Source organism: Glycine soja, chromosome 18 (assembly GCF_004193775.1).
Source record: "Glycine soja cultivar W05 chromosome 18, ASM419377v2, whole genome shotgun sequence".
NCBI classification, from domain to species: Eukaryota; Viridiplantae; Streptophyta; class Magnoliopsida; order Fabales; family Fabaceae; genus Glycine; species Glycine soja.
This window is the reverse complement of record NC_041019.1, coordinates 28957909-28984661: the sequence shown is the minus strand read 5'-3', so window position 1 is coordinate 28984661 and position 26753 is coordinate 28957909. Positions and strand designations below refer to the sequence as shown.

At 44.6% G+C, this 26753-nt stretch overlaps 1 protein-coding gene across 1 annotated transcript in view; it reads left to right on the top strand.

Annotated features, from left to right (window-relative positions):
• The first annotated feature begins 405 nt into the window (after nucleotides 1-405).
• The window catches only part of LOC114397145, a 45100-nt gene continuing 18752 nt past the window's right edge, over nucleotides 406-26753 (top strand). Inside the window, exons 1-3 of the mRNA XM_028359259.1 lie at nucleotides 406-610; nucleotides 782-1158; nucleotides 14057-15262. Coding sequence (XP_028215060.1) covers nucleotides 406-610; nucleotides 782-1158; nucleotides 14057-15262 — 1788 coding nt within the window. The remainder of the gene's footprint in view (nucleotides 611-781; nucleotides 1159-14056; nucleotides 15263-26753) is intronic.

The window sequence follows — 26753 nt, the reverse complement described above, 5'->3', positions numbered from 1 at the left end:
TCACATAAATTTCGTGGGTATTGGGTGTTTGGGAGATATGATGGGTAGTTTTACTAGGTTTATGCCTTATGATAGTTATTTGTGAAGAAATTTGTGAAAGAATGCTAAACTTGTCATATTGGGTGTGAGTCAAGCTTACCCATTATGTTTTAGGTTCTTTTTTATGATTCAGTAGAATTGTTATGTGTATATGTATGTATAGAGAGAAGGATATTGTTGTAACTGTCATAGACTGTGTGGTACACTCTCTCAGTAGAATTTCTTGGGTACTAATAGCATCCCTACAGGTTAGGTATGGCAGGACGTGGTAGGGATCAGAACCGTGATGTCCTGGACCGCATCACACCTGTGCTGGAAACTCTAGTGCAGGAACGTGATGTGGAGCTGGCGGAGTATCGGGGACTCATGGCTTTCCGTAAGAACCACCCACCGAAGTTCAGTGGGGACTATGATCTAGAAGGTGGTAGGTTGTGGTTAGCGGAGATTGAGAAGATTTTCGAGGCGATGGGTTGCCTCGAGGAGCATAAGGTCCCTTATGCGACATTCATGCTCCAAGAAGAAGCCGAGAATTGGTGGAAGTTCGTGAAGCCTTCATTTGCTGCACCTGGAGGTGTGATTCCTTGGAATGCCTTCAAGGACAAATTTCTGGAAAATTATTTTCCATGAGATCTCAGGAAGCGGAAGGCGAGGGAATTTCTGGATTTAAAGCAGGGAAACATGTCCGTTGGGGAATACACGACCAAATTTAATGAACTTCTATAGTATTGGCCTCAATCCCAAGATGCTCAGAATGAAGAAGATTTATGTGCTCAGTTTGAAAATGGGCTTCGATTGGAGATTCAACAGGCGGTTAGCTATATGCAGATCACGGATTTTAACCAGCTGATGACAAAGTACAGGATTTTTGAGGACAAGATGAAGGAGAGGCAAGCTAGAGGCTTTGGAGGACCACATAGAAGCCATCTTTTTAGAGGAAACAGTAATAAGAGGATGAATCCATATTCTAGCAACAAGGGGAAACAACCTGTGACTACATCCAACGTGAGCCAGTCAAGTGGGACTAGGGTACAGTGCTTTCAGTGTGGAGGACCGCATCTTAGGAGGAATTGCCCACAGCTCCAGCAGACACAGGAGAACCTTTGTTATGTCTGTGGCAAGGTAGGCCATTATGCTCGAGAATGTAGGGTGACTGGGAGACCGACGGTAACTGCCAATTCCAACACCGTCAATCGTGGACCCACTAATTCCACAAGGAGCGATAATGTTAGCAACAACAACAACACTAGTGGTGGAAGACCAAAGGTACCCTCCCGGGTATTTGCTATGAGTGGATCAGAAGCTGCTGCCTCCGACGATCTGATACAGGGTAAGTGTTTGATTGCTGATAAACTACTAGATTTACTCTATGATTCGGGTGCCACGCATTTGTTCATATCTCATGCATGTGTGGAGAGGTTGGGGTTAAGTGCGACGGAGTTACCATATGATATGGTGGTGTCTACTCCGACTAACGAGCTTGTAACCACCTCTCGAGTGTGTTTGAAGAGTCCTAAAAGTTAGTGTCTACTCTGACTAACGAGCTTGTCATGAATGTGGAGAAGGTCGCTGAAGTTAGTAGTATACCGGTGGTGTCAGAATTTCCAAAAGTCTTTCCTGATGACATTTGTGAATTACCACCTGAGAGAGAAGTGGAATTCATTATTGACTTGGTGCCTGGGGTGAATCCAGTTTCGATCGCGCCTTATAGAATGTCTCCGGTAGAACTAGCAGAGGTGAAGGCACAAGTGCAGGATCTGTTAAGCAAACAATTTGTTCGCCCAAGCGCATCACCGTGGGGAGCGCCGGTCTTATTGGTTAAAAAGAAGGATGGAAGTATGAGGATGTGCGTAGACTACCGACAGCTAAACAAGGTCACTATCAAGAACAAATATCCTCTACCAAGGATAGATGATCCGATTGATCAATTGAGGGGAGCGACGTTATTTTCGAAGATAGATTTGCGATCAGGGTATCATCAAATCCGAGTTAAGAAGGAAGATATCCCAAAGACTGCGTTTCGGACTCGGTATGGGCATTACATTGAGGGATTTTCTAAATTGGCACTGCCCCTAACTAAATTGACTCGTAAGAATGAGAAGTTTGTCTAGAATAAGAAATGTGATCAAAGCTTCCAAGAGTTGAAGAGGCGATTGACAACAGCTTCAGTGTTAATTTTGCCCGACCCTAAGATACCATTTGAAGTGTATTGCGATGCAAGCGGGCAAGGCTTGGGGTGTGTGTTAATGCAAGAGGGAAGAGTAGTGGCTTATGCTTCACGCCAATTGCGTCCTCATGAAGTTAACTATCCGACCCATGATTTGGAACTAGCAGTTGTGGTCTTTGCCTTAAAGATTTGGAGGCATTATTTATACGGTACTCGTTTTGAAGTTTTCAGTGATCATAAGAGTCTCAAATACTTGTTTGATCAGAAGGAACTCAATATGAGGCAACAAAGATGGATGGAGTTCCTCAAGGATTATGATTTTGGTCTTTCCTACCATCCAGGAAAGGCTAATGTAGTAGCCGATGCGCTAAGCCGAAAGTCCTTACATGTTGCGACTATGATGAGTTTGGAGCAGAGATTGATAGAGGAATTCCGAGATCTGAATCTAGCAATCGAGATGCGACCCAAGAACTTATTTGTGGGAGCGCTGCAGATTACCAATGAATTCGTAGATCACATACGCGAGGCTCAAGAGGATGACCCGTTTTTGCAAGGCAAGGTGTTAGATGCAATGGGAGATAAGGATGTGGAGTTTAAGAAGGACACAACGGGGTTAATAAGATTCAAGGGGAGGATATGTGTACCATCTTTGGATGATTTGAAAGTTAAGATCTTGGAAGAAGCACATAAAAGTCGTCTTAGTTTCCATCCAGGAATGACTAAGATGTACCAAGATTTGAAGAGAAGTTTTTGGTGGGATGGCATGAAGAAAGATGTAGCTGAATATGTAGCAAGATGTTTAACATGTCAAAAGGCTAAGGCTGAGCACGAGCGACCATCAGAAGAATTAAAGCCACTAGAAATTCCGGAATGGAAATGGGAGAGCATATCTATGGATTTTGTATCTAGTTTACCCAAGACTAGTCGTGGACATGATGCTGTGTTGGTCATAGTAGATCAACTCACCAAATCTGCTCATTTTATTCCGGTGAATATGAAGTATAAAATGGAGAAGCTAGTAGAGTTGTATATCAAAGAAGTAGTAAGGTTGCATGGAATTCCTTCCAGTATTGTATCAGACAGGGATCCGAGGTTTACCTCGCGATTTTGGACAAGTCTACATGAAGCATTGGGGACAAAGCTGAAGCTCAGTTCAGCTTATCATCCTCAAACAGATGGTCAGACCGAACGAACCATTCACACTCTAGAAGATTTACTTCGGGCATGTATTATAGAGCAACAAGGTAGCTGGATGGAATGTTTGCCATTGATTGAATTTACTTACAACAATAGCTACCAAGCCAGTATTGGTATGGCTCCTTTTGAAGCTCTATATGGACGAAAGTGCAAAACTCCTATTGGTTGGTATGATGATGGAGAAGCAGTACTCCTTGGGCCTGAAATGCTACAACAGATTACCGAACAAGTGAAATTGATTCGAGAGAAGATAAAAGCATCTCAGGATAGGCAGAAGAGCTATTATGATAGAAGGAGGAAGCCATTAGATTTTCAGGAAGGAGAACATGTGTTTTTGAAGCTTTCTCCTATAACCGGAGTCGGCAGCGCTCTCAAATCTAGGAAGTTGACGCCCAAGTATCTAGGTCCGTATCAGATTTTGAAGAAGGTTGGGCCTGTAGCTTATCAAATCGCTTTACCTCCGAGTTTATCGAATTTGCATCCTGTGTTTCATGTCTCACAACTGAGATGGTACAACCCGGATCCATCACATGTACTTGCAGTGGACGAGGTACAGGTGAAGGATAACCCCACCTATAAAGCACAACCTCAGAAGATTACTGATCGAAGAATGAAGTCATTGAGAGGGAAGGAGATCGCGTTGGTGAAAGTGCAGTGGGGACCCGATGAGGGTGATTCATCATGGGAGTTAGAGGATAGGGTGAGAGAATTGTACCCAAGTTTGTTCATAGAGTAGTTAATTTCGGGGACGAAATTCCTTAAAGGGTGGGAGTATTGTGACATCCTGGAAATTTCTACCCGGAATTTTGTAAATGATGCATTTTGAATGATCATATACAAAAGTATTATTCAGTGTATATATATACTCCTGGTAGAAGTAGGTATTTTGGGGGAAAGATACGCGGGTTAGGCTGATTAACGAAGAGAAATCCATAACTGGATAGTTATAGATTAATTCTCAATTAATTAGTCTAAAAATTATCGTTTTGCGTGCAACTTAAAATTTAACAAAACCAACCTCTGAACCACGCTCGGGGTTTCATTCTAAGCATTTTGATATATATATTGCTTACCTTCAAAAACTGGCCCCGATGGGTGCAGAGAAACACGAGGGACTGGAACCAGAGAAACGACACGCAAACCGAGGTAGGATTTTAGATTACGGGAGTCAAGCTTACCCATTCTGTCATATTGGGTGTGAGTCAAGCTTACCCATTCTGTTTTAGGGTTTTGTTATGATGATGCTTGTGATGCTTGTGTGCTGAAATTGCTGATGGAAAACTGATAGAGATGAAGGGTAGAGTTAAACCTATTGTTAAAAAGTGAGAATGTAGTGATATGAGTGGAAAAGTGTGATGCTTGGAGGGTTTGAAAAACTAAATCTGGATTTAGTGTTAATTGGAGGTGTCATACCCTAATTTTGTCTGGGGATTATTATTTGATGATATACAACCTTTGATTGGCCGCTTCGAGACACTTGGCGTCCTTGGTTGCACAATGAATGAAGTCCCGAGACGCGTCAAAAATCAAAAGGAAGCAGGCTTGCGCAATCCGTGAAATTCCGTAATGTGGCGGAAATCGAAAAGATGTGTTTTTGCGCAATCCGTAAGTTTCCGTAACTTCTTCGAAAGCTAAAAAAGAGTAAATACATAATCCGTAAGGATTCGTAACCTTGCAGAAGGAAAATAAGTATCGTTGCGAAATTCGTAAAGTTTCCGTTACGGAAAAAGAATTACAAAAAAATAGAAAGGGGGGGTGCATTTAGTAAATAGGGGGTGTAAATAGCAACCAGGCCCACTTGGGCCCTCCAGAAGATTCCTCCAGAAGGCTGTTGCTTCTAGAGGAAGCATCCTTGCTCGCCTGGGCGAGCTGGGCGGCAAGCTTCTCCCCTATTTTGCTATAAATAGGGGGAGAAGTGAAGAAGAAAAGGGTTCAGCCCCTTAGGCAGTTCTCTCTCTCTCGAAATAGCTGAGGAAAATTAGTTCCATGAAGAAAATCCAAGCCGAGGCGCTTCCGTAACGGTTCCGTAACGTTTCCGTGAGTAATTACGCGAAGATTCTCGACCGTTCTTCAAGATTCATCGTTCGTTCTTCGTTTTCTTCGGTCTTCAACGGGTAAGTACCTCAAACCAGGATTTTCAATTCATTCTATGTACCCGTGTTGGTCCACATTTTGTTTCATGTATTTTTGTTCTCGCTTTCATTTACTTTTTATACCCCCTTTTGACGTGCTTAAGCCATTTATTTAAGTCATTTCTCGCTTAATCTAAAAATAAAATAAATTTCCACCGATCGTTTGAATTGTATCATCCGTTAATTTCGGTTAAAATGAATTCCGACCGTTCGGTCGTGCCGTAACCACGTTGGAAATCAAAAAAAGAGGTAAAATAGTAATATAATAATAAAAAAAATACCTTTTAGTAAAATAAAAGCGAAAAATCAATCGGACGTTTTCTCTTTGGGATTTCTCATTCTTAATTGAATTGACTAATAACTAAAGTGAAATTAAGGCTAAAATCAAACTCGCCTAGTCAAGCTCGTCCACAAAAATAGGTTTTTGAAAGTTTATCATTTCAGTTTCTTACTAAGTAAAAAGGATCATTTTTAAGGTCCAACGCCTTAAAATGATCACTTTTCAAGTAAAAAGAATCACTTGATTCACGCATAAGAAAGAACTACGTAGGTCTGATTTCCTCTCCAAAGGAGGGTACGTAGGAGCAAAAGCCCCGCTTTTGTCGACCTCAAAAAATAAAAAGAAATAAAAGTTAAGATAACACAATTCCACAATTCTAAAAAATAGACTGTTGTCCTTTGGGAAAAACGTGAGAGGTGCTAATACCTTCCTCAAGCGTAAATACAACTCCCGAGCTTAGAATTTTCATTTTGACCAGTTTCCTTCGATTTTCCCGACGTTTTCCACAAATAAACATTGGTGGCGACTCCGCGCATCTTTCCTCCTTTGGAAAGCGCACCCGTGAGCCTCGCCCTCGCTCGCCCGCGAAGGGCACGTTGCGACAGTTGGCGACTCCACTGGGGACTTTTGTGAGTTAGGCCTATTTTAGGAATTGTGGAATTGTGAAACTTTGTGTGTGCTTTTATTGAACTGTGTAAAATGTAAATAACTGTGGTCTATTTCGCATTCTTTACACTGCATTCCAAGCACCCACGGGTTTGAGTAAAAAAGGGGCCCTATACCCGGGTTCATGGGAATTTAAGGAGTGGAGGTGAATCTATTATCATGCTAGGTCTCCGACTTGCTTGATAATAGTGAAACCTCGTCTAGAGCTTTCTCTCTTTATAATGTGTTGTCGCTGGTATTCCATACCGCCACAACATTATTATCTTGAGTGATGATACCTCTAGAAAACAGCCGTGTGAGTTATGAATTGTTGGGGAGTAGTTATTAGAGACCCCTAGATATTGTCTTAGGTTTCCGAATAGGGGCAAAGAGCAAACACGCTCCGTGCCATTTGTTCTCATGCATTTTTGGTGAATAGCACTAGTTTATAGTTTTGCTAGTTGATGTTTGGTTTCTTTGAAGTAATACGTAACCTTTTTAATGCTACGTTGAGGCGCCGTCATGCCCAACACGTAGCATTAAAATTGGATCCCTGCGATCTCATGTGTATGAATCCCCCCTTTGTGTTGTTCTCCTCCGGTTTCATGCATACGCATTGCATGATTCATGTCGGAGTCTTGATCCACCCCTTTTTAGGTAAATGATGGGGACAAATCAAAACGGCAAAAGGTTTTATCAAGTCAAGGTTAAAAGTCTAGATGTCACTAGCCTCAAGGAATTAGGACGATTGATGGGACCTCTCCAAAGGCAAGCCTTCCGCAAAGTGTACGGAAAGATTCTAGATTTGGCCGCAGCGGAGGTATTTACGGAAGCTGTCGTATCCCTCGCCCAATACTATGACCAGCCGTTGAGGTGTTTCATGTTCGGGGACTTCCAAATGGTCCCAACTATTGAAGAGTTTGAGGAAATATTAGGATGCCCTCTAGGGGGAGGAAACCGTATCTCTTCTCCGGTTTTTTTCCTTCCTTGAGCAAGATTACGGCTGTGGTTGGGGATTCAGCAAAGGAGTTGGATCGCACGAAGCAAACTCGGAACGGTGTAGTGGGCTTGCCTCGGAAATACTTGGAAGGAAAGGCAAGGGATATGGCGAGCCAAGAGAAGTGGGGCCCGTTTGCAGATATTTTAGCCTTGCTGATTTTTGGGGTTGTCCTCTTCCCGAACATCGACGGTTTGGTAGACTTAGCCGCCATTGATGCTTTCCTCGCATATCACCATAGCAAGGAAAGTCCAGTGGTGGCTATCTTGGCAGATTTGTTTGACACCTTAGACCGGAGGTGTGAGAAAAACAGCGCGCGGATTGTCTGTTGTTTACCCGCTCTCTGTGTGTGGTTGATTTCACACCTATTCCGACAAGACACGAGACACCCGTGCCCGCTTCAAAGCTATCGCTCATGTGCCGAAAAAGGAAGAGTCAATTGGGACCAACATTTGGCTGGGATAGGGGGCAGCGCGATCAATTGGTTTCCTCGTTGGAAGGAAGGCAAGGAAGGAGTTATCTTCTCGTGTGGGGACTACCCTAATGTTCCACTGATAGGGACTAGGGGTTGTATTAATTATAATCCCGCACTCGCCATAAGACAGCTAGGGTACCCCATGAGGGGAGCACCAACTGAAGAAAGTCTCTCGCCTTGCCTTGTGAGGGATCTAGGCGCGCAAGGTCTCAAGGTTATACAAAGAATTCACAAGGCGTGGAGGAATCCGTTGAAAAAAGACAAGGAGCTTAGGGGCATCCGAAATGGCGTCATTGGAGGTTATCATGGATGGCTAAGAATTCACACGCAGGGCTTAGATTGGCTCTCCAAATTGAAAGTTATCGATGAGGAGAACTTTGAAGCTTCGGAGGAAGATGAAGAAGTCTGAGCTCTAAAATTAGAGCTAGGGAAGGCGAGACTCGCCAAGGAGAAGTTCAAATCAGCTGCTACACACATCCGGAAGGAGTGCACCGATTTACAAGAGGAAAACGCGACCACTACAAAAGCCCTTGAACAAGAAACCAAAAGGGCCCGCAAGGAGGAATATGGCCGAGAGAAATTCCGAGGAGCATTGTGGGGTAGTAACAATGAGCTCAATCTCCGAAGAGAGGAGAGAGATCGGTCACAGGTGCATGGCATGATATTAAAAGAAGAGTTAGTTGCTTGCGTGAGGTCCAAAAGGAGTTTGGCTCAACACTTGGAAGCCACGGAGCAAAGCATGCTAGCTATCATAGTGCAATACAAGGAAGAATTGAACCAGTCCATGGCCCATGAACAAAAGCTAGTGGAGGATTTTGCACAAGTGTATGCTGAAAAGAAGCAAGAGGGAGGGTGATTGATGCGTTGCATCAAGAGGCGACTATATGGATGGATAGGTTCGCCTTGACCTTGAATGGAAGTCAAGACCTCCCGCGTCTGTTAGCCAAAGCAAAAGCCATGGCCGAAGTGTGTACTGCCCCCGAGGAGATTCATGGGCTAATCAATTACTGTCAGCACATGATAGATTTGATGGCCCATATAATTAGGAATCGTTAGGTGCTTTTGTAACACCTTTGTATAATTTTGGCTTGATGAAAGCTTTGTTCTTTTTATAAAATAAGAAGTTCTGGACTCATTATGTTATCTAAAAATCTTGGGGTGGATCCAAGTGCTCCGATCATCCATTTGCATACTCATGTTTTGGTGGCATACTCACCGTTGTTTATTTCTTTAGGAATTTCATCATAACTAAGAAAAAACCAAGGCACCCCTATAACACTCGATCCAGAAAAATGGATAATGAAGAGGGCGTGCAGGAATAGATGAAGGCCGATCTATCGGCCTTAAAAGATCAAATGACTTCCATCTCGGAGGTCATGTTAAAACTCCAGAAAACCATAGAGGATAAAGCCACCGCAACCGCCTCCAGTACAGTTAGGGAAGCGGAGCCGATGCTGCAGCCCGCCTTGAATCCGGGCCTAGACAGAAACACGGCCGTGTTCGGTCGAAGGTATAGTCCGCAAGCTTATCGTTATGGCCTGCCTCCGGACTTCACCCCCCGTGCCACCCCGGAAGATTTAAGCCAAGCCCCTACTTTCGAGGGGCAGCTCCCACCTTATGAAGACTATCCCGGGCAAGACGATGGGGAAGGAGATACCCATCTTGGCCCCCTGCTCCACCTCAAAGATCCATCCCCGCATGAACTACCCCAGCCGAACATAGTCCGCCATATCCCGGCCTCACCCACACCCGTAAAAGAATTTGTTCCCTTCGTGGAAGATAAGGGAAAGATTGAGGCGCTTGAAGAGAGGTTAAGAGCAGTCCAGGGCCTTGGCAATTACCCATTCTCGGATTTGGCGGATTTATGTCTCGTGCCCAAGATCGTCATCCCTCCCAAATTCAAAGTACCGGACTTTGATAAGTACAAAGGTACGACATGTCCGAAGGGGCATCTTTGGATGTAATGCCGAAAGATGGGGGCGTATTCTGCGGACGAGAAGTTGTTGGTCCATTTCTTTCAAGACAGCTTGGCCGGAGCAGCTGTAGCATGGTATACCAATCTGGAAGCTTCCCAAATCCGATCATGGAAGGACTTGGCAACTGCCTTCATTAGGTAGTACCAGTACAATACGGACATGGCTCCCGATCGGAACCAACTTCAGGGTATGACTAAATGAGAGCATGAGTCCATTAAGGAATATGCCCAGAGATGGAGAGATCTCGCAGCCCAAGTCGTACCGCCCATGACGGAAAGGGAGATGATCACAATTATGGTAGATACGTTACCCACGTTCTATTATGAAAAGCTGATAGGCTACATGCCGGCTAACTTTGCGGATCTCGTCTTCGCCGGAGAAAGGATTGAATCCGGACTACGAAAAGGCAAGTTCGAATATGCCGCTAATATGACCCCCAACAACAACAGAAGAGCCCCAGTAGTGGGCGCGAGGAAAAAGGAAGGAGACGCCCACGTGGTCACCACCGCCCCAACATGGATGAAAGCACCCCAAAATATCCAAAGCTCATGCCAGCCCAATCCCCCAAATTTTTTAATCCGAGCTGGGAATTCCCTCCCGACTCAAGTAAGAGGACCACCCGCAGCAGAAAGAGCGCCGGCCCAACGCACAGCTCCAGCCGCACCCCGGCCAGTTAATAATACAGCCCCCGGCGTGACCTATAAATATGCATAGCACCCGAAAGACAACTTCCCTCTTATTCCAATGGCATACTCCGAGCTATGGCCTTCATTATTGGAGAATCATTTGGTGGTGGCCATACCCGGGAAGGTTCTCCAGCCACCCTACCCCAAGTGGTATGACCCGGGTGCCAAGTGTGTGTACCATAGTGGAGTTCCCGGACACAATATTGACTCCTGCATCCTGTTCAAGTATAAAGTGCAGCATCTGATTAGTGCCGGCTGACTAGTGTTTCAGGAAGAAGGCCCAAATGTTAAAACCAACCCGCTAGCTAGTCATGGAGGTGCTAGCATGAACGCCGTCGAAGAGGACGGGCCATCACGGACAAAGAGGTTAGGAGACGTGGCTACTTCTAGACGCTTCATCTATCAATCACTACAAGCGGCGTGCATGGTCTCCCGAGGTGGAGATGAAATGGATGAATGTTTGTTTCACCTCGGGCAGTCGCATGACATGGAAACCTGTCCCGTGGTGGAAGAATTGCTTCAGCGGCTCATGGATTGCGGGCAGCTTGAAGTGTTCATAGGAGGGAAGGAAGAACGACAAATTTGCATGCAGTCGGAAGAGAAGAAGGTTCCTCTAACCCCCAAGGCCCTAGTGATATGTTTTACTAGGAAAGGGACTGGCTCCACACCCATATACCCGCGGGCGGTGCCCAAGCCAACGCCATTTGCATATCAAAGTGATAAGGCCGTTCCGTGAAAGTATACCCCTCCCGCGTCCAGCAAAAGAGTTGCAACCGAAGTTGACTCCCTATCAGCTAAGGTAACCAACATCACCGGCCTCAGTGGCGTAACCCGTAGTGGTCGGGTGTTCGCTTCCCCTCACCCGGTGGAATTGCCCTCTAAAGGGAAGGCGCCCATGGTCCAAGAGCCCACAGATATAGCCACCCCCTCGAAAGAAGTAGATCCTCCCGTGGCAAGAGGAGCCGAAAAGAAAGAGGGACTTCAAGGAAAAACAGTGACTTTGGAAGAGGCCCATGAGTTCCTCCGCCTCATCCAACAAAGCGAGTTTAAGGTAGTCGAGCAACTGAATAAAACTCCAGCAAGGATCTCCTTGCTTGAATTACTCATAAACTCCGAGCCTCATCGTGCGCTGTTGATGAAGGTTTTTAACAACGCCCATGTAGCACATGATATCTCGGTGGAGGGTTTCGAAGGCATCGTTAATCATATAACCACCAACAACTACATCGCGTTTACGGAAGAAGAGATCCCCGTTGAGGGGAGAGGACACAACAAGGCTCTACATGTGTCAGTGAGATGTATGGACCACGTTGTCGCAAAGGTACTTATCGACAACGGATCGAGTTTAAATGTAATGCCGAAGACCACTTTGGAAAAGCTTCCTTTTAGTGCGTCACGTTTAAAACCGAGCTCGATGGTGGTGCGGGCCTTTGATGGAACTCGGCGGGAAGTAATGGGGGAAATCGACATTCCCATTCAGATAGGCCCCCACACTTGCAATGTGGTGTTTCAAGTAATGGATATAAATCCTGCCTATAGCTGCCTCTTGGGAAGACCGTGGATTCATGCCCTGGGAGTGGTCCCTTGAACGCTTCACCAGAAATTGAAGTTCGCAGTGGGTGGACTTTTAGTGATAGTGTCGGGTGAAGAGGATATGTTAGTGAGCTGCCCTTCCTCCGCACCGTACGTAGAAGCGGCGGAAGAATCATAGGAAACGGCTTTCCAATCCTTTGAGGTGGTGAGCTGCGCCTCTGCGGAGCCGAGTCTGTCGCTACCTTCTCTCTCCAAAGCGGCCATAATGGTGGCGCGTGTTATGCTCAGGAACGGATTTGAGCCCGGAATGGGTCTAGGCAAGGACTGCCTCGGGAATGCCGACGTGGTCGATATCAAGGGAAATCCATACAAGTATGGATTAGGGTATGAACCCGGGATGCCGGGGAGGAGGAACGTGCCGTCAAGATTTCGGGCGGATAGGGTATGGCCCGGCCGTATTAGCCAGTGTTTCACCAGCGCTGGAATGGTGTCCGAGGAGGAGGTGGCCGCAATAGAAGAGGAGTTCCCTCAAGACCCACCAAGTTTTGTGCAACCATGCCACCCCGATTCCCAAGTGGGGAACTGGCGCGTGATAAGCCAGTCAGAAGTCTATACCGCTGATTCAATGTAATTAGAGCCTATAGATTTCCTTTCTCTTTTGTTTTGTGAAACCAACCTTATTAAATAAACAAAGAGATCTTGTTTCATCTGTTCTTGCAGTACCACCCTTTCTCATATCATTTTGCATGTTTTTGTTTCTTTTTCCTTGTTTGGTATAGATATGAGGGTCGATTCGTTGGGGATCCTAACAACGAGGGTTTGACAATCGATTTCGATCAAGATATAAGCCAAACGATAAACGAGGAAGAGGAAGAGGACGTCCTGTCGCCAGAGTTGGAGAGGTTGGTCGCTCAGGAAGAACGTGAAATGAAGCCTCACCAAGAAGAAACCGAATTGGTAAACTTGGGGACCCCGGAGGAAAAGAAAGAGGTAAAGGTAGGAACCGGTATGACCGCGCCTATCCGCCAAGGCTTGATAATCCTTCTTGAAGAGTATCAAGACGTCTTTGCGTGGTCGTATCAAGACATGCCCAGTCTGGATTCCGACATTGTGCAGCATAAGTTGCCGTTGAATCCTGGATCTTCCCCGGTTAAGCAAAAGTTACGAAGAATGAAACCCGAGATGTCCTTAAAAATTAAAGAAGAAGTAAGGAAGCAGCTTGATGCAGGTTTCTTAGTTGTGGCGCGGTACCCGGAGTGGGTGGCCAACATTGTCCCGGTCCCGAAAAAGGACGGCAAGGTTCAAATGTGTGTAGACTACCGAGACTTGAACCGGGCCAGTCCAAAAGACAATTTTCCTCTGCCACACATTGACGTATTGGTAGACAATACAGCCAAATTCGCCCTTTTCTCATTTATGGATGGTTTCTCGGGGTATAATCAAATAAAGATGGCACCCGAAGATGTAGAGAAGACCACTTTCATCACCCTATGGGGGACATTCTGCTATAAAGTGATGGCCTTCGGGTTGAAAAATGCTGGGGCAACCTAACAGCGTGCCATGGTGGCGTTGTTCCATGACATGATGCATAAGGAAATAGAGGTCTACGTAGATGACATGATTGCCAGGTCTCGGACTGAGGACGGACACCTTGTCAATCTGCGTAAGCTGTTTGGAAGGTTGCGGAAATACCAATTAAAACTAAACCCAACCAAGTGCACCTTTGGGGTGAAGTCGGGGAAGCTGCTAGGATTTATCGTAAGTCAGAAAGGGATAGAGATAGATCCCGAGAAAGTGAAGGCTATCCTTGAAATGCCGAAACCACGCACGGAGAAGCAGGTTCGGGGATTTTTGGGCCGGTTGAATTATATCGCGAGATTTATCTCGCAACTCACCCCTACCTGTGAACCCATTTTTAAGCTATTACGTAAGAACCAGGCGGTCCTGTGGAATAATGACTGCCAAGAGACCTTCGAGAAAATCAAGCAGAGTCTCACAAATCCCCCGGTACTTATGCCACCTGTAACGGGAAGACCCCTTTTCCTGTACATGACCGTGTTGAACGAGTCTATGGGGTGCGTGTTGGGTCAGCATGATGATTCTGGGAAAAAGGAGCAAGCCATCTACTATCTGAGCAAGAAGTTTACCGCATGTGAGATGAATTACTCAATGCTAGAAAGGACATGTTGCGCGCTGGTATGGGCATCACATCGGCTTAGGCAGTACATGCTCAACCATACCACGTGGCTTATTTCCAAAATGGATCCCGTGAAATACATCTTTGAAAAACTGGCCCTCACAGGACCAATCGCTAGGTGGCAGGTATTATTATCTGAATTCGATATCGTTTACGTCACCCAAAAAGCGGTAAAGGGAAGTGCCTTAGCGGATTATTTGGCCCAACAACCCCTCCAGGATTATCGGTCGATGCACCCCGAGTTTCCAGATGAAGATATCATGGCCCTATTTGAAGAGAAGCGGACGCACGAGGACATAGACAAATGGATTGTTTGCTTCGATGGGGCATCCAATGCTTTGGGCCACGGAGTAGGGGCAGTCCTTGTATCCCCGGATGATCATTGTATTCCTTTCACGGCTAGGCTAGGTTTTGATTGTACCAACAATATGGCCGAGTACGAGGCATGCGCCCTCGGGGTTCAGGCGGCCATTGATTTTGATGTAAAACTACTCAAGGTGTATGGAGACTCAGCTTTGGTGATACGCCAGTTGAAAGGAGAATGGGAAACTAGGGATTCAAAGTTGATACCCTATCAAACTCATATCTTGAGGTTAGCCAAGTACTTTGACGACATTTCCTTCCACCACATACCTCGGGAAGAGAATCAAATGGCTGATGCACTAGCCACCCTGGCATCCATGTTTCAACTTGCCCCACACGGGGATCTGCCATACATCGAATTCAAATCTCAAGGCAGGCCGACATATTGTTATGCAATAGAGGAAGAGCGGGATGGGAAACCGTGGTATTTTGACATCAAGCAGTATGTCGAGAATAAAGAATACCCACCAGGGATTTCTGACAATGACAAAAAGACGTTGAGGAGATTGGCTACTGGTTTCTTTGTAAGTGGTACTATCCTATACAAACGAAACCACGACATGACCCTCCTACGATGCGTAGATGCCAAAGAGGCGAACTTCATGATTGAGGAGATCCACGAGGGTTCCTTTGGGACACATGCCAATGGGCATGCTATGGCCAGAAAAATCCTTAGGGCCGATTATTATTGGCTCACCATGGAAAGAGATTGTTGCGCTCATGTCAGGAAATGTCATAAATGTCAGGCATACGCGGACAATGTCAATGTTCCGCCACATCCTCTCAATGTTATGTCCGCCCCTTGGCCTTTTTCTATGTGGGGAATAGATGTCATTGGGGCCATCGAACCCAAGGCGTCGAATGGTCATCGCTTCATTCTAGTGGCGATAGATTGCTTCACCAAATGGGTCGAAGCGGCGTCTTATACTAATGTCACAAGGAATGTGGTAGTTAGATTCATAAAAAAGGAGTTGATTTGTCGATACGGACTCCCCAGGAAGATCATCACTGACAATGGCACCAATCTGAACAATAAGATGATGCAGGAGATGTGCGAGGACTTCAAGATTCAGCATCATAACTCTACCCCTTATCAGCCAAAGATGAATGGGGCTGTAGAGGCTGCGAATAAGAATATCAAGAAGATTGTCCAAAAGATGACAGTGTCGTACAAAGATTGGCATGAGATGTTGCCTTTCGCCCTACACGGATACAAAACCTCGGTACGAACTTCTACTGGGGCAACACCGTATTCCTTGGTTTATGGGATGGAAGCAGTGCTCCCATTTGAGGTAGAGGTTCGTTCTCAGAGGATAATGGCGGAGTCAGGCCTAGAAGAGTCAGAGTGGGCTCAAGCGCGCTACGACCAACTTAACCTTGTTGAAGGTAAGCGTTTGGCCGCCATGAGCCATGGGCGTTTGTATCAACGAAGGATAAAGAACGCATTCGACAAGAAGGTACGCTCGCGCAAGTTCAATCAGGGGGACCTCATGTTGAAGAAGAAGTCCCACACTGTTAAAGATAACCGAGGCAAGTGGGCCCCGAATTATGAAGGACCTTTCGTGGTAAAAAGAGCCTTTTCTGGGGGTGCTCTGATACTCACCCACATGGATGGCGAGGAGTTGCCCTCGCCCGTGAACTCCGATGTAGTTAAACGATATTACGCTTGAAATCTGGGGCAATCGAGGGGACCGTTGCATGTTCTTTTAATTCTGAGTTTTTGTTCTTCCTGGTTTCCTCCAGGGATTCCCTTCCTCTGTATTTGTTCTTGTTCTTTTAAAAAAGGGGAAAAGATGGGCGAGGTTTCAGTCCTCCCTTTGTTTTCAAACTTTGTGTTTTAGATTTGTTATAAGCATGAGCCCTCTTCGCTCGGTGTATGGGGTGCCCCAAACGCTTATTTTAAAATTGAACCTAACCAGCCTTCACTAAAATAAAATCATCGCATTAGAAACATTCATACATTCATACATGCACATGCATATCTTGTTATAGCAAAGAGTAGAATCGTCTCAGGCCACGGTCAGAAGTCAAGACAAATCAATGGCAGAAATCAACCAAGGTAAGACGATGACCGATCACGATCGGCTGCGTATTTTTGTTTCCTACTTATAGGTACATAGGGACGGATCGAGTGGGGCTAGGGTCACGACCGACCGATCGTTGCCCCTTCCCGATGCTAAACAAACAGAGAACGTCGCTGCAAGGCAGCCCAGTATCCTTTGTAGTCGCATTTTCTTTTACTATTGTTTGTTTTAAATAATTAATCGACGCCTAATTCTAACTTAAGTAAGCTCAAGTTAGGCAAAATGCTAACCCATCAAGAAGGAGGGGACATAGTTAATGTTCCCCTAAAAAAAAAAAAGTAGCAGGTTAGCTCGCCTGGGCGAACTGAGCTCGCCTGGGCGAGCAACCCCTGCACTCAAAATATAAAAACGAAGGAGGGGAACGTTTTTGTATCCAAAAACTTCCCCCCCTTCATTCAAGAAAGAAAGAACACGAAGGCTTGTGGTTCTTGCCCCCTCAAGCCACTTTTGGTTGCCTTTTGCTTTCATTTTTGGTGTTATCATTCACTCCAACAAGTAAGTATTCCATCCTTGATGTTTTTCGCTTCCCATTGATGTGTTTTCTTCATCTTTTGGTACTCTAAATTGTGAGAACATGCTTATATTTGTGAGGCAGTTTTGGTTTGCTTTGATCCTTGTTTTCTTGGGTTGAGGATTTGGATGAGAAGGCCTTAGGCCTAGGTTGTATTCTGAAGCAATGGGGCATGCCACATTGTCCCCATCCTCTTGCAATTTATGTTCAAACATGCGCTTACCAAGTGCTCGGTGAAATGCCCCAATGATGAATGAATATGATTTTGCAAAATTGGGATGGTGGGGCTATTTTGTGTATGTAGAGACAGCATAGGAAAGTCAAAATAGATGCCCAAATGCAGTCCCAAGCTTGGGGACCCAAACTTTTTAAGCTTCAATGCAAGAAAACATACTCATGACTAGGAACCCAAAGTTTGGTTTTAGGATTAGAAAAGCATGAAAATAGGGACTTGTTTGTAAGAATTTGGGCTGCCCCATGATTGGCACTTTGCACCTAAGTAACGTGGGAGATGCTTTTCAATGGTGTGTAGATATGTGTGTAAATATATATGGCATAAAAATATGTATATATGTGAATATATGGCATGATAATACCTTGCAAAGTGAATGAATAGTAAATAATGCATTTCAAAAATGTATATTTGTGGATAGGTAACGTAAAAATACCTTTTAAAATATGTATATTTGTGGATAGGTAGCATAAGAAGCCTTTCAAAAAAAATGTACCCATGCCAAAAATGGCACAAGAATGCTTCCCAAATGAATATATGATGTGGAATTGCTCCTCAAGTGTAGATAGAAGGCATGAAAGTTCCTTTTCAAATGCAAGTGTGTGCGTGACGTGAGATTGGCTCTCCAATGTGCATATATGTAAATAAATATGAATGAAACAACAAAAATTTGTATGTTAATAAAATACTTCAAATGTGTGTGGGTAGTTTGTGGTAGCAAAATAGTTAGGATATGAACATATGTAATTTTGGCACGATACCTTGAGCGTGCGTGTAAGTATTCTTTCCGAAAAATATATATGTGTGGTAACTAGAATGTTTTGAATATCCTTGTATGTTGATATAAATAATAGGATATTTTCTACACATACGCGTGTGCATAAATGGATTACGTGAGTCCGTTCTCCATCAGAGGGATTAACACGACCGTTTTTGCGTTAAGATAAGTGTTATCTTGTAAAACTAACTTCCAAATGTTTGTTTTCGCAGGAAATGGCCCCGAGGAAACTTGCCTCAAAGAGATCCAGGAAGGATAAGGCGGCCGAAGGAACTAGTTCTGCTCCCGAGTATGATAGTCACCGTTTTAGGAGTGCTGAACACCAGCAGCGCTTCGAGGCCATCAAGGGATGGTCATTTCTCCGGGAGCGACGCGTCCAGCTCAGGGACGATGAGTACACCGATTTCCAGGAAGAAATAGGTCGCCGGAGGTGGGCATCACTGGTTACCCCCATGGCCAAGTTTGATCCAGACATAGTCCTCGAATTTTATGCCAATGCTTGGCCAACAGAGGAGGGCGTGCGTGATATGAGGTCCTGGGTGAGGGGTCAGGGGATCCCGTTTGATGCAAATGCTATCGGCCAGCTCTTGGGATATCCTTTAGTGCTGGAAGAGGGCCAGGATTGCGAGTATGACCAGAGGAGGAACCGGTCTGATGGGTTTGATGAGGAGGCCATCGCCCGGTTACTATGTATACCGGGGCAAGATTTTGCCCAGACTGCTGCCGGGAGACGGGTGCGGATCATGCGCACCAACATGACCACCCTGACTCAGATATGGATGACATTGCTGCTCAGTAACATCCTGCCCAGTGACCATAATTCCGACCTCCCCCTGCCGAAGTGTCAGCTGGTGTACGCCATCCTGACGCGGATGAGCATTCATGTGGCTCAGCTAATCGCTGATGCCATCTATATATTTGCAGGTATGACGCCTACCAGGCACCCTCTGGACCCAGATAAGTCCAACAGGGCCCTGGGATTTCCCGCCTTGATCACAGGACTCTGCCAGTCGTTCGGCGTCCCCGTCACACCTAGCAAGGTGATTCGGCCGCCCATCACCCGAGCTTTTATTGAGAAGTACTACACGCAGAGACAGGTCCAGGGTGATGCATCACAGGCCGCGGACGCGCCGCCACCTCATCAGGCTGGTCCAGTCGGATTGTTTGATACAGAGCAGTATTTGCGGCATTTGGTTCGCCAGCAGGCGGCCAACCACCGAGCACATGTATAGACTGATGATTGTCTTTATCAGATGAGTCTCGGCCTGCAGAGCCAGGGCTTTACTTCTTTTCCGTGCCCTACTCCGGACCAGTTCAGGGCAGAGGTCGCATGGCCTGGAGATTGGCCCGAGGACAGGGCAGGAGAGGCACCAGTAAGGGCACCAGCAGAGGCTCCCGACGAGGTAGATCAGGCCCGCGAGGACGAAGAGATGATCGATTTACTTGACTTCTTAGGAGGGAGCGGTGCCACATGATTGGGAGATCTCTTGATCCATATTTCTTTTTGTTTCCATTTGTTTTTCTGTTACATATCATCTTATTTTGTGTTTGACTAAGGGACTGACGTTTGTTTCATGTTTTGACTTTTGTTTTGTACATACATATCACTTGAGTTGTTATGTCGGTATTTGTTTCGTTGTTGTCAATAATGTTTGTTGAAATGCTGGAACCGCGTAGAGTTTTTTTTTCATTTTAGGAACATCGTCCTAAAAATAATAAAATAAAATGAACCAAAAATCCTAATAAAAAGAAAGAAGCGCTGTGAATAAAAGTCATGTTCATAAAGAAAATAAAAAGGTTTTTATTTATACATGTATGTAAAAGGAAATGTGTATAGAAGGATTCTTGTGTGTAAATGATGCGTGGAAAGGAATTCTTGTGTGTGTGAGCAACGAGTGTATATGAAGAAACCTTTGTGTGAACCATAAGGGTGTGTTGGGAAAAATGAAAATCTTTGAATGTAAATAGGGTTTGTATATAGACCATGTGACGTAAGAAGAAGAGTTCTAATGCGTGTACAGAAAAAGTTTGTCATAGATGTATAAAGAAAGATTTTCCTCATAAAGAACCACAAGTGTATAGTTTTAGTGAACATATTTAAAAATAAAGCAAAAAGTAAAAAGAAAGAAAGACCACAAAGATCGACATGTTGTAGTTAAGAAGTATGAATCATTCGTAAAGAGCAAACGCATCTTCTGGAAACAAGGGACCGATGCTAAGAGTTTATTTTCCGGAATGAACCGAGATAAGGATGGATGAGTGCATTGAACTGATGAAAGAACATAATTTGGAAACGTTGGGTTTGTCTGTGTAAATTCCCAACCGTAGTGTCACAATGCCATAAACGGGATGCTTGAGTGCCCCCTGGCTGTAGCCATGACTAATTTTGCACATTATTTTCAAATCATCATTGTCACGCGTGCCTTATGGAATAATACGGAAGTTCGGGCCGAGAGAGACACCTTGACACCCAAATTTGTCTCGCCCCAGATATCAAGATTGGGGTTCCCACGATAAAAGATCCCATTGAGACACAACCTTAGACCTCTTTGAACCTTGGCCTATCAAAAGAATCCTCCTCCTTTCCCCCGAAGCAAAGGACAGTGAAATCTCCTCAAGGGAGAGCGAATGGAATGTTAAAACCCGATTTCCCAAAGAAAGGGATGGGGAAGGAAAAGTGAAAAGAAAGAAAAGGAAGAAATGGAAAGAAAGAAAAAAGAAAAAAATGAAAATAAAGAAAAGAACAGAAGAAAGGAAAGAAGGATTCCCGATCAATGATCGAAAGGAAGTAAAAAGGGAAAAGAAGCAATTCTCGATCAATGAAAGAAGGAGGATAGAAAGTCTCCAAAAGCCATATTGCCACTCAGAATCATTCTTGACTGGAAATATCCCACCCCACATGAACAAAGAGGAAAAGACCGAAACACCCAGATTCCTCTCCAAAAACACTGACCTCGAGAAAATCCTATTGGTTCGTGATCTTACGTTTGATTTATGATTCGATAGGAAGTTGCGTGCAAAATAGAGTCCTGGTGCAGTTATGGTTTGGGAATAGGATAAGACACTTGCCTTGTGAGTTTTATACACTATGAGTGATTTATTTTCAGCTTAGCCCGATGTTTCCCCTGCGTGTTCATTTGAAAGCTAGAAGTTGACATCCTACCCTTCATTCTCGGTTACAAGGAAGATTACCCATGGCACAAGTATATTGTTTCTCTAAGATGTGGTGCTCTCGCGAATGATTTATTTTTCTTTGCAAAAAGCTTGTTATCCTTTTAGGTGGAAAAACCCGGTGGACCGTTCGGTCCCGCCAACACCCTTTTCCGGAGCCACATGAATGAATTGCGTTGTCATTCATGTGTCATCCATTTTCGAGTTTGGAGCTGTGTTCCATGATTGCCTAAGAGAGGACCCTCAAGGCAATCCTCCATTCTCGTCCTTTTCCGGAGCCACATGGATGTTATTGCTTAGGGTTGTTCATGTGACCTCCACTTTTGAGGTTGGAGTTGTGTTCCATGATTGCCTAAGAGAGGACCCTCAAGGCAATCCTCCATTCTCATCCTTTTTCGGAGCCCATGAATTGTGTTTTCGTTCATGTGTCCTCCAATTTCGAGTTTGGAGTTGTGTTCCATGATTGCCTAAGAGAGGACCCTCAAGGCAATCCTCCATTCTCGTCCTTTTCCGGAGCCACATGAATGAATTGCGTTGTCATTCATGTGTCCTCCATTTTCGAGTTTGGAGCTGTGTTCCATGATTGCCTAAGAGAGGACCCTCAAGGCAATCCTCCCTTCTCATCCTTTTTCGGAGCCACATGAATGAATTGCGTTGTCATTCATGTGTACTCCATTTTCGAGTTTGGAGCTGTGTTCCATGATTTCCTAAGAGAGGACCCTCAAGGCAATCCTCCATTCTCATCCTTTTCCGGAGCCACATGAATGTTATTGCTTAGGGCTGTTCATGTGTCCTCCACTTTTCGAGTTTGGAGTTGTATTCCATGATTGCCTAAGAGAGGACCCTCAAGGCAATCCTCCATTCTCGTCCTTTTCCGGAGCCACATGAATGAATTGCATTGTCATTCATGTGTCCTCCATTTTCGAGTTTGGAGCTGTGTTTCATGATTGCCTAAGTGAGGACCCTCAAGGCAATCCTCCATTCTCACCCTTTTTTGGAGCCACATGAATGTTATTGCTTAGGGCTGTTCATGTGTCCTCCATTTTCGAGTTGGGAGCTGTGTTTCATGATTGCCTAAGTGAGGACCCTCAAGGCAATCCTCCATTCTCACCCTTTTTCGTAGCCACATGAATGTTATTGCTTAGGGCTGTTCATGTGTCCTCCATTTTCGAGTTTGGAGCTGAGTTTCATGATTGCCTAAGTAAGGACCCTCAAGGCAATCCTCCATTCTCACCCTTTTTTGGAGTCACATGAATGTTATTGCCTAGGGCTATTCATGTGTCCTCCACTTTCGAGTTTGGAGCTGAGTTTCATGATTGCCTAAGTGAGGACCCTCAAGGCAATCCTCCATTCTCACCCTTTTTCGGAGCCCCATGCATGTTATTGCCTAGCGCTGTTCATGTGTCCTCCACTTTCGAGTTTGGAGCTGTGTTTCATGATTGCCTAAGTGCGGACCCTCAAGGCAATCCTCCATTCTCTCCGTTTGCGGAGCTCCATGAATGTCATTGCCTAGCGCTGTTCATGTGTCCTCCATTATCATGCGCGAAGTCTCTGGTGACTGGGAAACACGTTATTCTGTTGTTTACCGGATCGGTTTCTTCGCTGTCATATGTGTATATGTGTATACGTGTATATGTATATTATATTCGTTGTTCTTGTAGTTGTTTGTATTTTGTTTTGTGCAGAAGAAAAAGAGAAGGAGTAGAGACGAGAGTCATCATCACGGAAAGGGCAGGACGGACGAAATCAGTGTCCTATCTCTGCTTTCCTCTTATCTCCGATGAGAGGCAAGTAAAGAGGGGCAACTGTCATACCCTAATTTCGTCCGGGGATTATTATTTGATGATATACAACCTTAGATTGGCCGCTTCGAGACACTTGGCGTCCTTGGTTGCACAATGAATGAAGTCCCGAGACGTGTCAAAAATCAAAAGGAAGCAGGCTTGCGCAATCCGTGAAATTCCGTAATGTGGCGGAAATCGAAAAGATGTGTTTTTGCGCAATCCGTAAGTTTCCGTAACTTCTTCGAAAGCTAAAAAAGAGTAAATACATAATCCGTAAGGATTCGTAACCTTGCGGAAGGAAAATAAGTATCGTTACGAAATTCGTAAAGTTTCGTAACGTTACGAAAAAAGAATTACAAAAAAATAGAAAAAGGGGTGCATTTAGTAAATAGGGGGTGTAAATAGCAACCAGGCCCACTTGGGCCCTCCAGAAGATTCCTCCAGAAGGCTGTTGCTTCTGGAGGAAGCAACCTTGCTCCCCTGGGCGAGCTGGGCGGCAAGCTTCTCCCCTATTTTGCTATAAATAGGGGGAGAAGTGAAGAAGAAAAGGGTTCAGCCCCTTAGGCACTTCTCTCTCTCTCGAAATAGCTGAGGAAAATTAGTTCCGTGAAGAAAATCCAAGCCGAGGCGCTTCCGTAATGGTTCCGTAACGTTTCCGTGAGTAATTACGCGAAGATTCTAGACCGTTCTTCAAGATTCATCGTTCGTTCTTCATTTTCTTTAGTCTTCAACAGGTAAGTACCTCAAACCAAGCTTTTCAATTCATTCTATGTACCCGTGGTGGTCCACATTTTGTTTCATGTATTTTTGTTCTCGCTTTCATTTACTTTTTATACCCCCTTTTGACGTGCTTAAGCCATTTATTTAAGTCATTTCTCGCTTAATCTAAAAATAAAATAAATTTCCACCGATCGTTTGAATTGTATCATCCGTTAATTTCGGTTAAAATGAATTCCGACCGTTCGGTCGTGCCGTAACCACGTTGGAAATCAAAAAAAGAGGTAAAATAGTAATATAATAATAAAAAAAATACCTTTTAGTAAAATAAAAACGAAAAATCAATCGGACGTTTTCTCTTTGGGATTTCTCATTCTTAATTGAATTGACTAATAACTAAAGTGAAATTAAGGCTAAAATCAAACTCGCCTAGTCAAGCTCGTCCACAAAAATAGGTTTTTGAAAGTTTATCATTTCAGTTTCTTACTAAGTAAAAAGGATCATTTTTAAGGTCCAACGCCTTAAAATGATCACTTTTCAAGTAAAAAGAATCACTTGATTCACGCATAAAAAAGAACTACGTAGGTCTAATTTCCTCTCCAAAGGAGGGTACGTAGGAGCAAAAGCCCCGCTTTTGTCGACCTCAAAAAATAAAAAGAAATAAAAGTTAAGATAACACAATTCCACAATTCTAAAAAATAGACTGTTGTCCTTTGGGACAAACGTGAGAGGTGCTAATACCTTCCTCAAGCGTAAATACAACTCCCGAGCTTAGAATTTTCATTTTGACCAGTTTCCTTCGGTTTTCCCGACGTTTTCCACAAATAAACGTTGGTGGCGACTCCACGCATCTTTCCTCCTTTGGAAAGCGCACCTGTGAGCCTCGCCCTCGCTCGCCCGCGAAGGGCACGTTGCGACAGGAGGTTAAAGTGAGTTAATCCTAGTTTGAAATGTCATTTAGGATTGTGGGAAAGCTTGGGCTGTGCAAAGGAGGAAAATGAGTGACCAAAGTGAAGGCAAGAGCCATTTCTAGGGTAAATTGGGTGTTGAGGAGTCAAATTTTGATTCGGTAGAGTTTTCGTCGTAAAACCAGTTTGAGCGAGTTTAGATTAATGTCATACTTTTGTTTGAGATGAGAGTTTGCTCCAAAATTACCCCATTCTCATTTTCACTTCTCAAACCTTGAAAATCCATTAAATTGAGGGGTTTTAGATACCTAGATTTTGAGTTGCTTTGGTCTGAAGCTTGTCTTTGGTTTAGATATGATTTATACATGATTTAGGACTTGTAGGATCCAATTTGGGCAAATTTGGATGATGGTAAGGGGGATTTCGAAATCTGCCCAATTTGTGCAGCAAAAAGCTGTCAAATTTTGTGCAGCAGAAAATTGTGTTTGTGCAGAAAATGTTGTGTATGGCTGGTTGTGGAAAGGGGTGTACATATTTGGTTCTGGACGTTTTATAGCAGATCCCAACGGTCAAAATGTAGACTTATGTACTAGGGACCTCCAGTAAAATTTTAGAGTCGATCCAACGGTGAACGAATTAGAACGAAGAGAATGTTACTGGGGTATTTGAGTAAGGAAAGCTGTGGTATTGGTTTGTGTTTTGGGCAGAGTTTTCTGCCTCTGCCCTGTTTTCTTGTTTTTGATAGTGCATGATGTTTGGATGTTGAATTGCTTGGATGTTGTGGAAGCTTGGAGGGATTGATGGGGACCCGGTGTTGAGAAGAACAAGGATAAGGGCTACGTGGGAGTACGTGAGCTCAGTTGAAGGTGGGCAACTGGGGATGGTGGATTTATGTGTGATTTGTGGATGTGGAGAGTCGACTTGCACCATCGCCCGATCGCCACCTAGTACCACATATGACGGGTACCCCATAATCCTACAAGCTTGAAGTGAGAAGGTGTGGAAGAGTCAGTTTTCCTACTTTTATTCGTTGACCACAGAGTGGTACCTGGAGATATGTCGCGGGGTTCAGGAGACCTTGGGGATGTCAGGTGGGGTGATATTTCCCAAAACCAAGCTTGACCAATCCCGACCCAACCCGGGCATAGTCAGTCAGTGAGAACCTGTGATGTACCTAAACAGGCGAGCTCCTGGCAGTCAACCGATAAAAGAACAAAGACCACAAAGCAAGGAGGCTTGTGTGGTGGCTGGCCAGCTATGGATCTTGAGTGATATCTGGAATATGACCTCTGGTAATCAATTACCAAGGGTGTGTAATCGATTACAAGGCTTAAAAATAAAGACAGGAAGTTAAGATGGTCTCTGGTAATCGATTACCAAGGGCGTGTAATCGATTACCAGGCCTAAAAATGGGATCAGGAAGTTGAGAGGGGTTTTGGTAATCGATTACCAAGGGGTGTAATCGATTACCAGGCTTAGAAATAGAGACAGTATGTTGAGGAGGCCTCTGGTAATCGATTACCAATACTGTGTAATCGATTACACATATGTAATCGATTACACAGTGCATATTGCAGGTTTCCATGTTCTGAAGCTGTGTAACTCGAGTTTGGCCTCTGGTAATCGATTACCATTGTTGTGTAATCGATTACCAGAGATGAAAAGCCTTGAGGCACACCTTTTAATTGCATGTAGTGGTTATGGGACGCATTGTGTTGCTACCGTAGTTAGATCTCTCGTGAAAGAGTCTACCCCTTTCTTTTATTTCTTGTAGATCGCGATGGCAGCACAATTAATCCATGACCGAGTGGAGATGGAGTGCCTAGAGGGAGTTTGGGAGACCCTCGAAGGCAATGCGAGGTGCCGATTCCGTGGCACGATCCG